General features: G+C 46.8%; 1 protein-coding gene across 1 annotated transcript in view; it reads right to left on the bottom strand.

The window, feature by feature from the left end:
• Window positions 1-4,784: 4,784 nt before the first annotated feature.
• Window positions 4,785-13,430, bottom strand: part of NSFL1C (NSFL1 cofactor) — a 30,673-nt gene continuing 22,027 nt past the window's right edge. The window contains exons 8-9 of the mRNA XM_079785197.1: window positions 11,951-12,115; window positions 4,785-10,123 (exon numbers count right to left, since the gene is read on the bottom strand). Coding sequence (XP_079641323.1) covers window positions 9,961-10,123; window positions 11,951-12,115 — 328 coding nt within the window. The 3' untranslated portion in view covers window positions 4,785-9,960. The remainder of the gene's footprint in view (window positions 10,124-11,950; window positions 12,116-13,430) is intronic.

Genomic DNA, 13,430 nt, shown 5'->3' with positions numbered 1-13,430 from the left:
TTTTTATTGCTCTCAGAGAGAAAAGGAGAGGGAGAGAGAGAGAAGCATCAATGATGAGAGAGGATCATTGATCGGCTGCCTCCTGCACACCCCACACTGGGGATGGAGCCTGTAACCCAGGCTTGTGCTCTGACTGCCCTGATTGGGAATGGAACCATGACCTCCTGATTCATAGGTCAACGCTCAACCACTGAGCTAAGCTAGCCAGGCTCTCTCTCACTTAATGGTCCAGAGGCAGGTAGGACAGCTTGGCTTCACAGGCTCTCCAGAGGATTATGTTCCTTTGACTTGTGCCTCTCCATCTGTAGGATCCTACCCTCCTCTGCATGGTCCAAGCTGACACCAACATACTTGCATTCCAACCAGTGGAAAGGGGGAGTGAAAGCTTACCCCATCCCTTTAGGTGCATGACCTAGAAGTTGCACATATCTCTTCTTCACATGTCTCATTGGCTACAACCTATTTGTATGGCCAAATTTAGCTTCTTTTGTGCCCAGTGAAAAATACGAGTTCTGTGCTTATAGAAGAAGGGAAGAACAGGTATTAAGAGCCCCCCCTCACCCCCGCAAAAAAAAAGGGGGGGGGAGAAGCCTGCAATCATTGTACAATGCAAACCAAGGACCCTTTGGTCTGCAGGCCAATGCTCTATCCACTGAACCAAACCGGCTAGGGGCAAAGAGTTTTTACCTTTTTGGTTACTTTATTTTTCAGTTCCAAGAGTTCCATTTTGTTCTTTACAAATGAATTTGCTTAAACTTTCTATCTTTCCATTTGTTTCTAGATGGTTTGTCCTTGCTGGAGCATGTTTATAGTAGCTGCTTTAAAGACTTTGTCAGATAATTCCAACAGCTGTGTACTCTCAGCATCTGTTGTCTTTTCCTTTGTGAGTTGCGATTTTCATGTTTCTTCATATGTGTTAGCTCTGATCAAATAATCCAATCGATTTCGCCTCCTCTGGAGACTGACCTTTAGATCATTTCACAACTGACATTCTCTTCCGCTTAGACCACATTCCATTTGCTAAGAACAGTAACTTTCCCCTCCAGACTTGCCCAGGATCCGGACCTGCCCAGAGAATTCTCCATGGAAAAAGCCCTCCTAGAGTCATTTAAAATTTCTGACTCTCCGTCCCTGGCTGCTGATGCCATTTTGGCTCAGCTCATCTGGTCTCCAAATGATCTAATGAATTTGTAATCCCTTGCCACTTTTGTCCTTGTGCATTCCTCCTTTGGTGACCCTAACAATATGTCAAGTAATATTGGGATATATCCTGAACATTTTGAATGTCATGATACAATACTCAGTATTTTTAAACCCCTATGGAGGATGGTGATATTTTTGTTTTAGTAAGCAATTGATCAGATTGGTCTTAGGCTACATGTGGTAGTCTGAAAATGCTCCTTGGTTCAGGCTTCTGAATAACTGAGATTCTAGTGGCTGGATCCTGAGGAGGGGTGGTGGCACAACCCAGGATGAGGGATGCTCGACAGATGCTCCTGAGAGGGACAATAATGTTGACATGAAAATAATATTGTCAGGCAGACTTACAAATTCCAAGTATCAGAAACTGCTAGATTAGAGTGTCATTCTGTCATAGATGTAGCAGGTGGAAATACATCAAGCCCAAATGGCTTGAGGGGGGTTATCATTTACATGGACAGCAAAAGCAAGATCAACAATGGTGTTAGCATCCCTAGTCCTCAAGATGATACTGAAACAAAAGGGGCTAGGTGACATGCAACAAGAGTAATGGGATCCCAATTCCATGCTGCAGCTAAGCCATTTGACAGCCTGAAGCTGGAAGGAAGGTAAGGTAGGAGATGAACGCCCACCTCATCAGAATCAGGGAGGCAGATGAGAAAGAGCCTATGGCTGCAGCCTTACTGGGGATAGAAATGGCCTTGTGGCAGCTTCTCTCATGACCACCTGACTTCTCATGTTCCAGGAGGATCCTGGGATGTTCCATCAAAGCATAGGTCAGCTGTGGTTAAGCCTTGCCTACATGGCCTAGGTGGACATGTGCAAAGTTGTCAGGGCACCAGAACAGAACAGTTTCCCTCCAGAGACGAGCCAGTCACAGAGAAGAAGAAATATAAGGAACACGAAACAGTTTCCAGGGTGAGGTGCGTGGTAGAGTGGGAAGAGCTGTGGGCAGGAAGGCAGGAGTCTGTGGTGTGCTGTCCAAGGCTCAGGGATTGAAGAAGACATGATTCCTGCCTCCATGGGGATTCTGGGAAGAGATTGAAAAGAAACACACACACACTAAGTGGTAAGTCTAGGAAGAAAAATAAGAACAGGGTAAATACATGAGGAGTGAAGGGTATTAATTCAAATACTACATGAGGCCTTGGTTTTAGTTCAAATGTGATGGAAGCAACTGGATGGTTTTGAGCCAGAGAGAGCCAAGATTTGATTTATCCTTTTAAAGCTTTCCAACTCTCACATTTTAACAGAGCTTACAGTCTATCTGGCCTATTAACAACATGGACTCTCCGAAGGATGAGAATGAGTGCTTCCATTTCACAGGGAAGGAAATTAAAGCACAAACAGGGGCAGTGGCTTGCCCAGTGGGATCCGCTTCGCCAGGATTGGGGCTGGGTGTCCAGGCTCTCCTAGGGCAGGCAGTGCCTGTTCTGTCACAGGTGCCTGGATCTGCCCCCCATTTCCCACCCGAGGACTGGTGGCAATCATCAGCAGTGACATGCAGGAGTCCCCACAGCTGGGGAGTCTGAATCCACATTTGCAGTGCTCACAGTGGCCTGGAGCCTGAAGTGCTTGAACACAGAGGGCTGGAAGGGGCAGCAGCGGGGGCTCTGAGCAGAGCATCTTGTCAGGCTCAAGAATGTCCTCTCTGGACTGATTCTTCACTCTCAGGCCTGGGCGCCCTTCCACTTTCATTTCCCCTCAGAGCTTAACACCTGAGTCTGCTGTCCTTGCCAGGCTGTGAGCTTCCTGGAGTGCTGGGAAGTGGTGCTGAGTGTGGTGGCAGCAGGTGGGGATGTAGGAGAACACAGGAATTGTGCAGGACTCCGCATTGCTATGTGCTCCTGTGTGACATTGGGCAGGTGATCTTACACTGTAAAATGAGAATAGGCCCTCGTGCATCTTTTGAGGCAATATATATATATTAGAATGGCCTTTTAAAAATATATTTTTTTTATCGATTTCAGAGAGAAATAGAAACATCAATGATGAAAGAGAATCATTGATTGGCTGCCTCCTGCATGCCCCCTACTGGGGATTGAGCCCACAACCCAGGCATGTGCCCTTGACCGGAATCAAACCCAGGACCCTTTAGTCTGCAGGCCGATGCTCTATCCACTGAGCAAACTGGCCAGGGCTAGAATGGCCTTTCAAGAAAGCAGCTGGCAACACAAATCAATAGTGTTAAAAATGTGCTTACTGAACTTCTGGTTGGACAAGATGACATAGACACACTTCTCTTCATGGTTAAGCACAATGATAAACCAAGAGGCAACCTAAGGAGCACTATGACAAGCGGTAAAGGAAGGTGAACTGGTCTGGGAGCCCAGGATTGAAAAAGCAACACAGAGGCAGGGCCTCTTATATTCCCCCACCCCATAAAAGAAGGAACCTGGACCTGGCACTTCCTCACCCTAACCTAGCAACAGAAGGTAGCCCAGGTAGGCAGCCCTGGATTGAATGGGAGCCCCTCTGCCAGCAATAGGTGCACCCCACACTGCTGATGGGAAGCCTCACTAACAGTAAGCATGGCGGGGGGGCGGGGGGGAGCACTCCCTTTCCCACAGGGAGACACGGGAAAAGGTGAGCAGGTGGAACAGGTAGGAGGGAACCTGGCACAACAAGCAACCACAGTAGGTCTGACACTTCCCTCCCCACCAAGAGACACATGGTGGCCAGGCCTGGGGAAACTCCTCCCACCCTCATGGCAGCTTAAGCAGAAGCCGGTGGAAGACCCTGTAACACCAGATAATCCAAGCAAATCACACTGTCATTGGAACCACAGCCTAGGCTGTGTGCTAAACCTAAACAGGGTGGCTGCCTGCTAAAATAAAGGATTTAAATAGAACCCAGAGTGAAAATCACCCATAAAAATAAGAATAAAAAAGTCACAACTTGAATGAGAACACAATCAACTAACTCCAACATTGAGATAAGTTAGATGTTAGCCCTGGCCAGGCAGCTCAGTTGGTTGGAGCATCGTCCTGATGCGCCAGGGTTGCAGGTTCAATCTTCGGTCAGGGCACACACAAGAATCAACCAATGAATGTATGAATAAGTGGAACAACAAATCTCTCCCTCTTCTCCTAAGAAATCAATTAAAAACATAAAAATGGCCCTGACCAGTTTGGCTCAGTGCATAGAGCGTCAGCCTACGGACTCAAGGGTCCCAGGTTCGATTCCCGTCAGGGGCATGTACCTTGGTTGTGGGCACATCCCCAGTAGGGGGTGTGCAAGAGGCAGCTGATTGATGTTTCTCTCCCATTGATGTTTCTAACTCTCTATCCCTCTCTCTTCCTCTCTGTAAAAAATCAATAAAATATATATTTTTAAAAACAAACATAAAAATGGAATTATAGGACAAGGGTTTGAAAACAGCCATCATAAAAATGCTTCAACGATCTATTACAAATCTCTTGAAACAAGGAAAAATTAGAAATCTCAGTGATGAAATACACATTATAAAAAAAGAGCCTCTGTTAAGAACTTGTTTAATTTAATACAGATACAGATGGTTACATATAGTAATATTTATGGATATGTGTATATTGTGGGTTAGTATTCAGGCATATATTTCTTTACTCTGTTAGCTAAGATGGCCTAAAAGAAAGACACCCAAAGAGCAATGAGCTTGCCTAGTGCCCAGATCTTGGTTTCCCATACAATTCTCCAAGTAAAGAAACCAGGGCTGATTTTAGGACTGGGAAAGGAAACATAGAAGATGAGCCTGGCGCATCTTGTTGTGATGGAAAGTAATAAAGTGCTCAAAACAAAAAAAAACAAACAAAAAAAACCCCAACCAAACAGACAAAAAATGAGGATCTGGTACAGGAAGCTGGGAGAGGGAAGGTGGGTGAGACTGGAATGTCCCATAGATGATGGTGGAGATTGTGGAGATGGTGGTGGTGGACACAGAGATGGAGGTACTGGTAATTGTGCAGATGGTGGTAAAGGTGATGGTGAGAGAGAGCAAGTGGTAGAAGATGGCAGAGATGGTGGAGGCGGTGCAGGTAGTTTTGCACGCAGTTAAGTGCATTTCATCTTGTGACCACTTGGAAATAAACACCTTATTATGGGATCCTCTGACCCTCTTTAAGAAAGGGGCGTATTTGAGGTTTTGTAGTGAGACTATATTAAGCTTCTTTGTGAATCATTTATTTCCTTTTGTCCACCCCTTTGATTGTGGTATAGACCTCTATGGCCCTCGTTAAAACCACCTGGCAGAGGTTACTATAACTTAGCTCTTGACCTAACTCCTCCTAAGGCCAAGGGTTCAGGCAGTTGGGGGTTCAAACCTTGGCTGTGCCTTTTACATGGTGTGTGACCTCACCACGCTGAGCCTGTGTCTTCCCCCATAATAAGCTAGCCATGGTACCTTTGGGTTGTTGTCAAACTACACAAGGCAAGGTACATATAGGGCCTAGCACAGAATTGTGCTCAAATAATGACAGCTGCTGTTATCATTGGTCGTGGCTGAAGATCTGGTCCTGGCATTGAGGGTCTCAGGTGCTCAAGATGGAGGGTGATTGGCCCTTAAACTTCTGAGTCCAATCCTGTCAGGGTGGGGAAGGTGCCGAGGCAACCCCTGCACATCTTGCTCTCCCACTCCACATACATATCTGCTTTTTTGTGGGTTTTTGTTGTTGTTGTTGTTAATCCTCAACTGAGGATATTTTTCCAATGATTTTTAGGGAGAGTGGAAGAGAGAAGGGAAAGACAGAAACATCAATGTGAGAGAAACACATCAATTGCAAGGGCCCAGTTGGGTTTGGGCTGGGGAGAAGCCCGCAACCAAGGTATGTGCCCTTGATGGAATCAAACCTGGGACCCTTTGGTGTGCAGGCTGACGCTCTATCCCCTGAGCCAAACCGGCTAGGGCCATATCTGTTTTAGTTCCACCTTCTTAGTGTCTTTACTGGAAGAACCTGGATGCCTTTACTGGCAGCTACAGGTGCCCTTTAGAACAATGCCCCCCTGTGGCTGAATGAGAACCTACTTTGGGAGGGAAGAACTGCAGTTACCTAAGCACCACTTCAAGGGACACTTGAAGCATCATCACCTTCACCCTTTAGATAGGGAAGTCTTATCTCCATTGCACAAGTTCATACAACCAGTCATTTGTTGAAGACCTAAGATGTGTCAGGCACTGTGCCAAGTGCTTAGAGTCATGGAGCTTATAACCCAGTGGAGGGACAAAGGAAACAAACACAGAGAGAGTATATAATGCATCACATGGAGACAGAATAAGGAAAATAAAGCAGGGAAATGGATAGCTAGTAGTGGGCCAGGTCCTGCAGGGTTCTTCAGGGACCAACCAGGTCACTGCAGCTGTCCATGTGAGAGATGATGGAGGCTGGACGCGGGAGATCGCAGGGTAGGAATGGTGAGTGGCTGGATTTGGGATGCGTTTGCAGCAGAACCTTGAGAACTTGCTCAACTAGGGCCAGATTGGCCACTAGAAGTCAACAATGTGCTTCCCTGTCCTGGCCTGAGAAAAGTGGACCTGGAAGAAAGTGTGTGTGTGTGTGGGGGGGGGGGCGGGGGCGGGGAGGGAGAATCCATTTTAAAGAAAAAAAGACTTTCTTTCATTTGGCTTTGGCAGGGAGAAGTCCTGACAGCAGTTCCTCTGGAAATCCTAGTGGGCTAGAGGGCAGCAGAGAACCCACACTTCTGCACCAGTTGCTTCCATGGATTGAGCTCAGTCAGCTTGAAGGAGTTCTTGGTGGGGACTAGCATGTTTTGTAGCGCTGGTGGGTACACAAAAGGGCATTGCTGCTTTGGAAGACACTTTGGCAATGCCGTCCAAAGCCACAAAGACATGCTCAGCTCTTGCCGCACATGCCTGCTTCTGAGGGAGCGACCAGATGTGCCCCAAACTGTACCTACAGGGTTGTTGGGCATGGTGTGCTTTACAAGACCAAACAGAAACACCACATATGCCCCACAGTAGAGAGTAGTTTAAGCTGAACTTGTTAGGAAGGGCATCCTCATAACTAATTTGCCTTTTTCACTGTGGATGTCATCCCATCAGGACATGTCCCATGCATTCCAATATATTCTTGGCCTGGCCTATTTAACTCCAGGAGGTTCCCTTACTTGCTAACCAAATCTTGGGATGATCCAAAATGTCCCTACCAATTAACAAAATGCCTCAGTTGAGAATGAATGCCCTGAATTCAGAAGCCCCAGAACCAGTTGCTGAGTATCCTATATTTAAAACAAAACACTGTGAAAGCCTATCCGTGGGTGGATGAACCTTTCCCTCTGGACCACCGAGAGAGAACCAGGACTGAAACCAGCCTGGATCCAGACTGTGTGATCCTCGCAATGTGGCTGACAAGCTCTCTAACCTTGGGATGGTCAGAACTGTGAGGGCTGCATTAGATCCCTGGTGATTCTCAGCTGCTCTGCCACTGCTTTACTCCACAGGCTGGGAATCCCAAAGGCCTTTGTGCTTTTCTAGATGATGCAGGTTGTAAGTGGTGTTTTTGTGATCTCTTCTGGTATGTACTAATGAAATTTAAGCAGAAATTCTGATAAATCTTAATAAAATTTTTTTTAAAAAGCATGCCCTGGCAGCATAGCTCAGTTAGTTGGGCATTGTCCAGTGCACCGAAAGGTTGCCGGTTTGATTCCATCAGGGTACATACCCAGGTTGCAAGCTTTATCCCCAGTAGAGGGCATGTCAGAGACAGCTGATTGATGTTTTTCTCTCTCCCTCTCCTTTCCTTTCCTCTCCTAAAACAAAAAAAAATCTTTGGGGAAAAAAAACTCTGAAGCAGGGTAGGAGGGGGTTGAGTGTATGTGTACAGGGCCCGGGTTGGGGACAGCGTGTATGTATGTGGAGCATCAAGGTTTAGAGCATGACCTTTGGAAGAAAGTAAACCTTACCACTTACCAGCTGGGCTTTAGGTTTTGCACTGTAAATTGGGATGCTTGTGGCACAGATGTACTTACAATGGTTGCTATTACACTTCTTCAAAGCAACCCATTATAAAGTATCAAACTCCATTGTCCTCATTCTGGTTCAATTCCCAGTCAAGGGCATGTACCTGGGCTGCACGGTCAAGGTGACAATTTACAAAGCTTTTCCAGACCTGCATTGTTTCCACAGTTGCTACCACCTGCTGGAGCACACTGGCAGATGCTGCAGCCCTGGCAGGCCCATGCCAATTTGGGATCAGAAGCACCAAGCTGTGTGTGTTCCTTCCTCAGGATGGGTCTTGGGGAAATCCAAGCCATTCCCCAGCTCCGGATGTACGTAGTATTGGTTCTTGGCTTATTGCAGGGTGTGAAGCAGGATTGGTGATGAGTGCTTGGAAGAGGATTGAGGCATATTGATTCAAAACCAGGAGATTCTGAGTCAGTGTTGATTCTAAATCTGTGGTTCACTTAATTGGGAGGTGGAAAGGCTTCCAAGACCCCAGTGACCCTCCTTTCCCAAACTTGCACAGGAAAAAAGCATACTTACTTATGGGGGAGGTCTTTATCAGACTGCCTAAGTTGCTGTAAGTCTGAACTCAGTGGGGCAGAGAACTGTGAGGCGGAACCTGCACACCAAAGCCAGGCACTGACATTACCCTTACTCTTAAAATTTACTCAGCACAGGCCTCCCCTCCCCTTTCAACATTTGTTTTGCCACACACATCATTATCAAATAGCTAGGCGATATAGATATATATATATATTCCTCACCAGAGGACATTTTTCCCATTTCTTTTTTCAGAGAGAATGGAAAGGAGGAAGGGGAAGAGACAGAAACATTGATTGGCTGCCTCCCGCATATACCCTGACAGGGCAGAGGATCAAATTTGCAACCCAGGTACACACCCTTGACCAGGAATTGAACCTGAGATTCTTCGATGCGCAGGTCAACACTAACCGCTGAGATACACTGGCTAGGGTGCTCAGTAATATTTTGATTATTTCTCACTAAGATACCCTGACTCTGAACTCAGGTTGGCATGAGCTGTTTCCCAATGAAAAGATACCCCATCTATTCCCTAGGTATACACTTCTGCATGTGGAGTAAAGCAATGGCAGAGCAGCTGAGAATCACCAGGGTGACAATGGCCCAGATGATGAGGGAGGAAAGGCCCGGGGCAGACAGGTGAAATTAGAATCTCAACTGGTTCGAACTTCCCAGGGTTTGAGCAAAAGGAGCACAGGGAATATTTATTTTCATCTGAAGGAGTCATGTGCCTCTAGATCTGGGGGATTTTTGCTGCTGCCTGGTTTTATCTGGGCAAGAGATTTGTTCTTATGGGAGTAAGTGGCTGCAAATCCTCTTTCTACAAGTCCCCCACTTCCTTCCTTATAAAGGGGGAAATCCGCCACTAGTCATCGTGGGAGAGGCAGGTGGACACACAAGTAGATGGGTATTGTGGGCCACAAGCAATTTTTATGCAGAAAGGAAAGGTTCTTCTCACAGGCCCTGGAGAGAAATTATTTTAAAGCAATCAAAGCCTATTTCAGTGGGAGAGGTTCCCTATAACATGCTGGCAATATTCCTTCAATTTTTTTAGTTGTTTTTATTATTTTTTTTTTTCTTTAAAGTCCATTGATCGTCACAAAAACCCAGGAAATGCAACTAAGGAGAAAACAAATGTCCAACGGAGATCTAAGAACCCAGAGCTACGGAGGAGACGGCACTGGACTGCTGGGTGTTCAAGAGGGGGCGGAAGGGGCAGTCTCCATGGGGCAGCTGGCCATGGGAAACACAGGAGGAAGGTGAGGCCACCAGGCAGGGCCGGGTGGTTATGTTAATCGCTGCACGATGACGGCGTTGAGCAGGTTGGCTTCCTTAAGGGTCTGGTTCTCATCAGCCAGCTCTTTGTTCGGGAAAGTAGTCATGAGGACAAAGCTGGTGGCGGCCATGGCCGGCCGGGCGTCCACAATGAAGAGTCGGACGTCACTGATCCTGGTGGAGCAGGGGTGAGTGGGAAGTGGGTGAGCAGTGCCCTTCTCTGCTGCCCACAAACCCCACCCTTCAGGATGCACATCCCCCAAGCCCCCTCCCTTGGCCTCATCTTCTAGAGAGTGGCCAAAGCTCTCCTTTGGAAGCCCATCTGAGCAGGTCACTCCCTTGCCTAAAACCCTTCAGGGTTACTCCCATTTTCTTTGGGAGAAATACCCATCTCCTTACTGTGGTCCCAAGGCCTGATGGATTTTACACCACCCTTCCCCTTTCAGTTCCTAATCATGCTATGCTCCCTGCCTATATTTGGGCCCCTGTTTCTAGAGGCTCCTCTGCCTGATTCTTTTCCTGTAATCCTAAACAAACCTTAGGCCTCAGCTCAAATGCTGCCTCCTTGGAGCAGCCTTCCCCCAAAGCTCCATCCCTGGATCTTGCTTCCACAGTACTGATCAAGTTTGTAATGAAACAATTTTGGGATAGGATTAAGGTCTGTCTCCCCCTGTAGACCATGAATTCCATAAGGGCAGCAAATATTATGTCTCTTAGAAAATCACTAAAACTATTAGTGAGAAGAATCACTGAAGGTCAGTAACACTTGAGTGCCAGGAATCCCTACTCTAGATACTGCTTGTGTCCTGAATCTTGTGACCATGAGAAGAGTTATCTGAAAGAGCCAGCCTTCTCCCCTAGAGTGCTTAAACAGAAACTTCTTTCTACCTCCAATACTTAAAATTTATGCAATTCACAATCTGGCACATCTAAGGACATAGACATCCATGACATAGTCTGAGACCTCCAGGAGAATCCACTTACCCACCAGCTGGTAAACTCTTGGGATGGGCTGTCCACCCGGGGGAGTGAGCAACACTCATGCTGAAAGGCTGGAGTTACTGAGTGAAATGAAACTGAGGCAAAGAACTCAGACAAGTGACATGAATTAATTCCCTTAAACACAAAGCACCTGACAGTGCAGTGAACAGTTCCTACTGAACAAGAAATGTTTGAACAAAGATTCCATGTGCTCCTGGGGCCTGTTTCACAGCTTACCCGACATGTGAACCTTGTCAACACTCAAGGATTGTCAAGCCATTCATTGAGTCCCACATATGGGTTCTGGTTCACCTGGCCTATGATTGATGACATTTAGACACTGCTAGTCTAAAAAAAGGAGTTGTCAAATATCTTTACTCTATCTTCCCCTGCTAATCACTTCATCACTCTGAGGCTTTAAAATGAGGGAGGCAGTTTGCTTTGATCGAGGCCAGATGATCTGAGATAGAAGAGCAGGTGTTCTGTACACGGGGGGAAGGCTGCTCCAAGGAGGCAGCATTTGAGCTGAGGCCTAAGGTTTGTTTAGGATTACAGGAAAAGAATGCCAGATCTGGAAGAGACCTTAATAGCCTGGTCATTTTCAGAGACCCCTTGTGGGAAGGAGGTAGAGAAAGCCATGGGTGGGATGCTGGTACTGTGTCTCCTCTCCTGTCTATCAAGCACAGCTGTTCAAATTTTATCTGTTCTACATTTGGGATTTAGCATGAGATTTCTTTTGAACAAAGAGTTTGATGGCTGAAAAATCCCTAAGGAATCCAATCCCCCAATTTACAGGTAAGGAATGAGAACCACAGTAGGCAAGAGAGCAGTCACTGGCCACATTTAATGGAAGTAGGGGCCAAAGGCTTCAGACTTGCATGCTTTCCATTCCACTGTCTCCTTTTCGAAAGGCATCGAGTGCCTGCTGAGGTTAGAAGAAAAAACAGTCCCCTGCTTCCCCCTCTTGTGGGAATCTCTGGGACCCTCCTAAAATAAGGTAGGCCAGACAACATAAGGTACCTGTGGCTGTGATTAAATTTCTGCACCAGCCTCCCACCATCAGCAAGCCGTATTTGGATGTTTGTGGTAGGCTGTGACTCGTCGATTGAGATGGAAGAGCTGGCTTTGGCTTCATTTTCTGCTTGCTGGGCTGGAAAGACGGTATTCAATACCTGGGGTGCAGTGCTGAGGAGAGAGGATCGTGTCAGGACACTAACAAAAACAAGGCCCGTAGCAGGAGGGAAATCCTGTCTCAGACTTTTACTAAGCATTTGCTGCACCTGGCATTGTGTTTGGTGTTGCTGAAACAGGAATGACTAAGACAGAATGCCTGCCCTCATGGAACTTACAGGCCCAGCAGAATTCGTCTCAGACTCTGAGTTACTGCTAGCTCCCCCTCACTCCTAGTTACATTGGGCAAGTTATTCAATCCCCTCTTCCTTGATGTCCTCACATGAATAAGGGCTTAAAGAGAGGAAAGCTGTATACAAGACAGCCTGGGGTGGGAGAGACCATGGCCGGAACGTGGAGGGTCCAACAGACCAGGATGCGTTTAGCTTCAATGAGAGAGGTGGAGGGCAGAATGGGGAGAGGAGCACTCTTAAGTCTGCAGTGGAGGCAGGCTTGACACAGCCTGGCAGTGGCTGATGGGACATAAGAGATGAGTCTAGACCAGTGATGGCGAACCTATGACACGCGTGTCAGCACTGACACGCGTAGCCATTTCTGATGACACGCGGCCGCTGAGGCGGCCGCATGCCGAAGATGAAACATTTGCTGCTCCTGAGGATGAAACATTTGTGAAATAATGTTTTTTCCTCAAAGTGACACACTACCCAAGTTATGCTCAGTTTTTTGGCGAAGTTTGACACACCAAGCTCAAAAGGTTGCCCATCACTGGTCTAGACTCTTTCTCTGTGATGGAATTTTCAGGCCTGCATTCCCTACTGAAACCTCACTCATGTGTCTATTTCATACTCATGTGCCAACTATGAGAAAGGGGGGTGGGTGCGGGATTTCCTGAAGACCACCAACTAAGTGCCCGGCACCATAGGGATTGATTGTATCTTATGAATAAGACATGGAGTCTGCTGCAGTGTTTAGAGCTCGCAGACGGACCGGGTCTGGAATTCACCCACTAGCCATGGTGTGCTCAGCAAGTTACTTAAGCTCCCTTAGTTTCAACAAGAATAGTAACAAGGATTTTTAACAAGGGTTAAGGCTACCAGCCTTGCTCAGTTTTTGTGGGAATTTTAGGAGTGAATCAAATAAAGCAATTAGGGTAGCTGACAAATACAAAATGTACATAGAACTCCCAATTCTCTGATCTTTGTCTCTCTCCTGTAAACCAACATACATCTCACTCGAAGCCTTTCTCTTAGCAGATGCCCTGGCCTAGGCCTTTGCAGATCTTGTTTCCCCTTAAAGCCTCTAATCAGATCAGTCCCTATACCTCCCCCTTCCCTCTGATCTTTAAACGTAAGAAGGGTACTCTTAGCAC

This window comes from Cnephaeus nilssonii, assembly GCF_951640355.1.
Source record: "Cnephaeus nilssonii genome assembly, chromosome: 11".
Taxonomy (NCBI): Eukaryota; Metazoa; Chordata; class Mammalia; order Chiroptera; family Vespertilionidae; genus Cnephaeus; species Cnephaeus nilssonii.
This window is presented reverse-complemented; position numbering and strand designations above follow the sequence as displayed.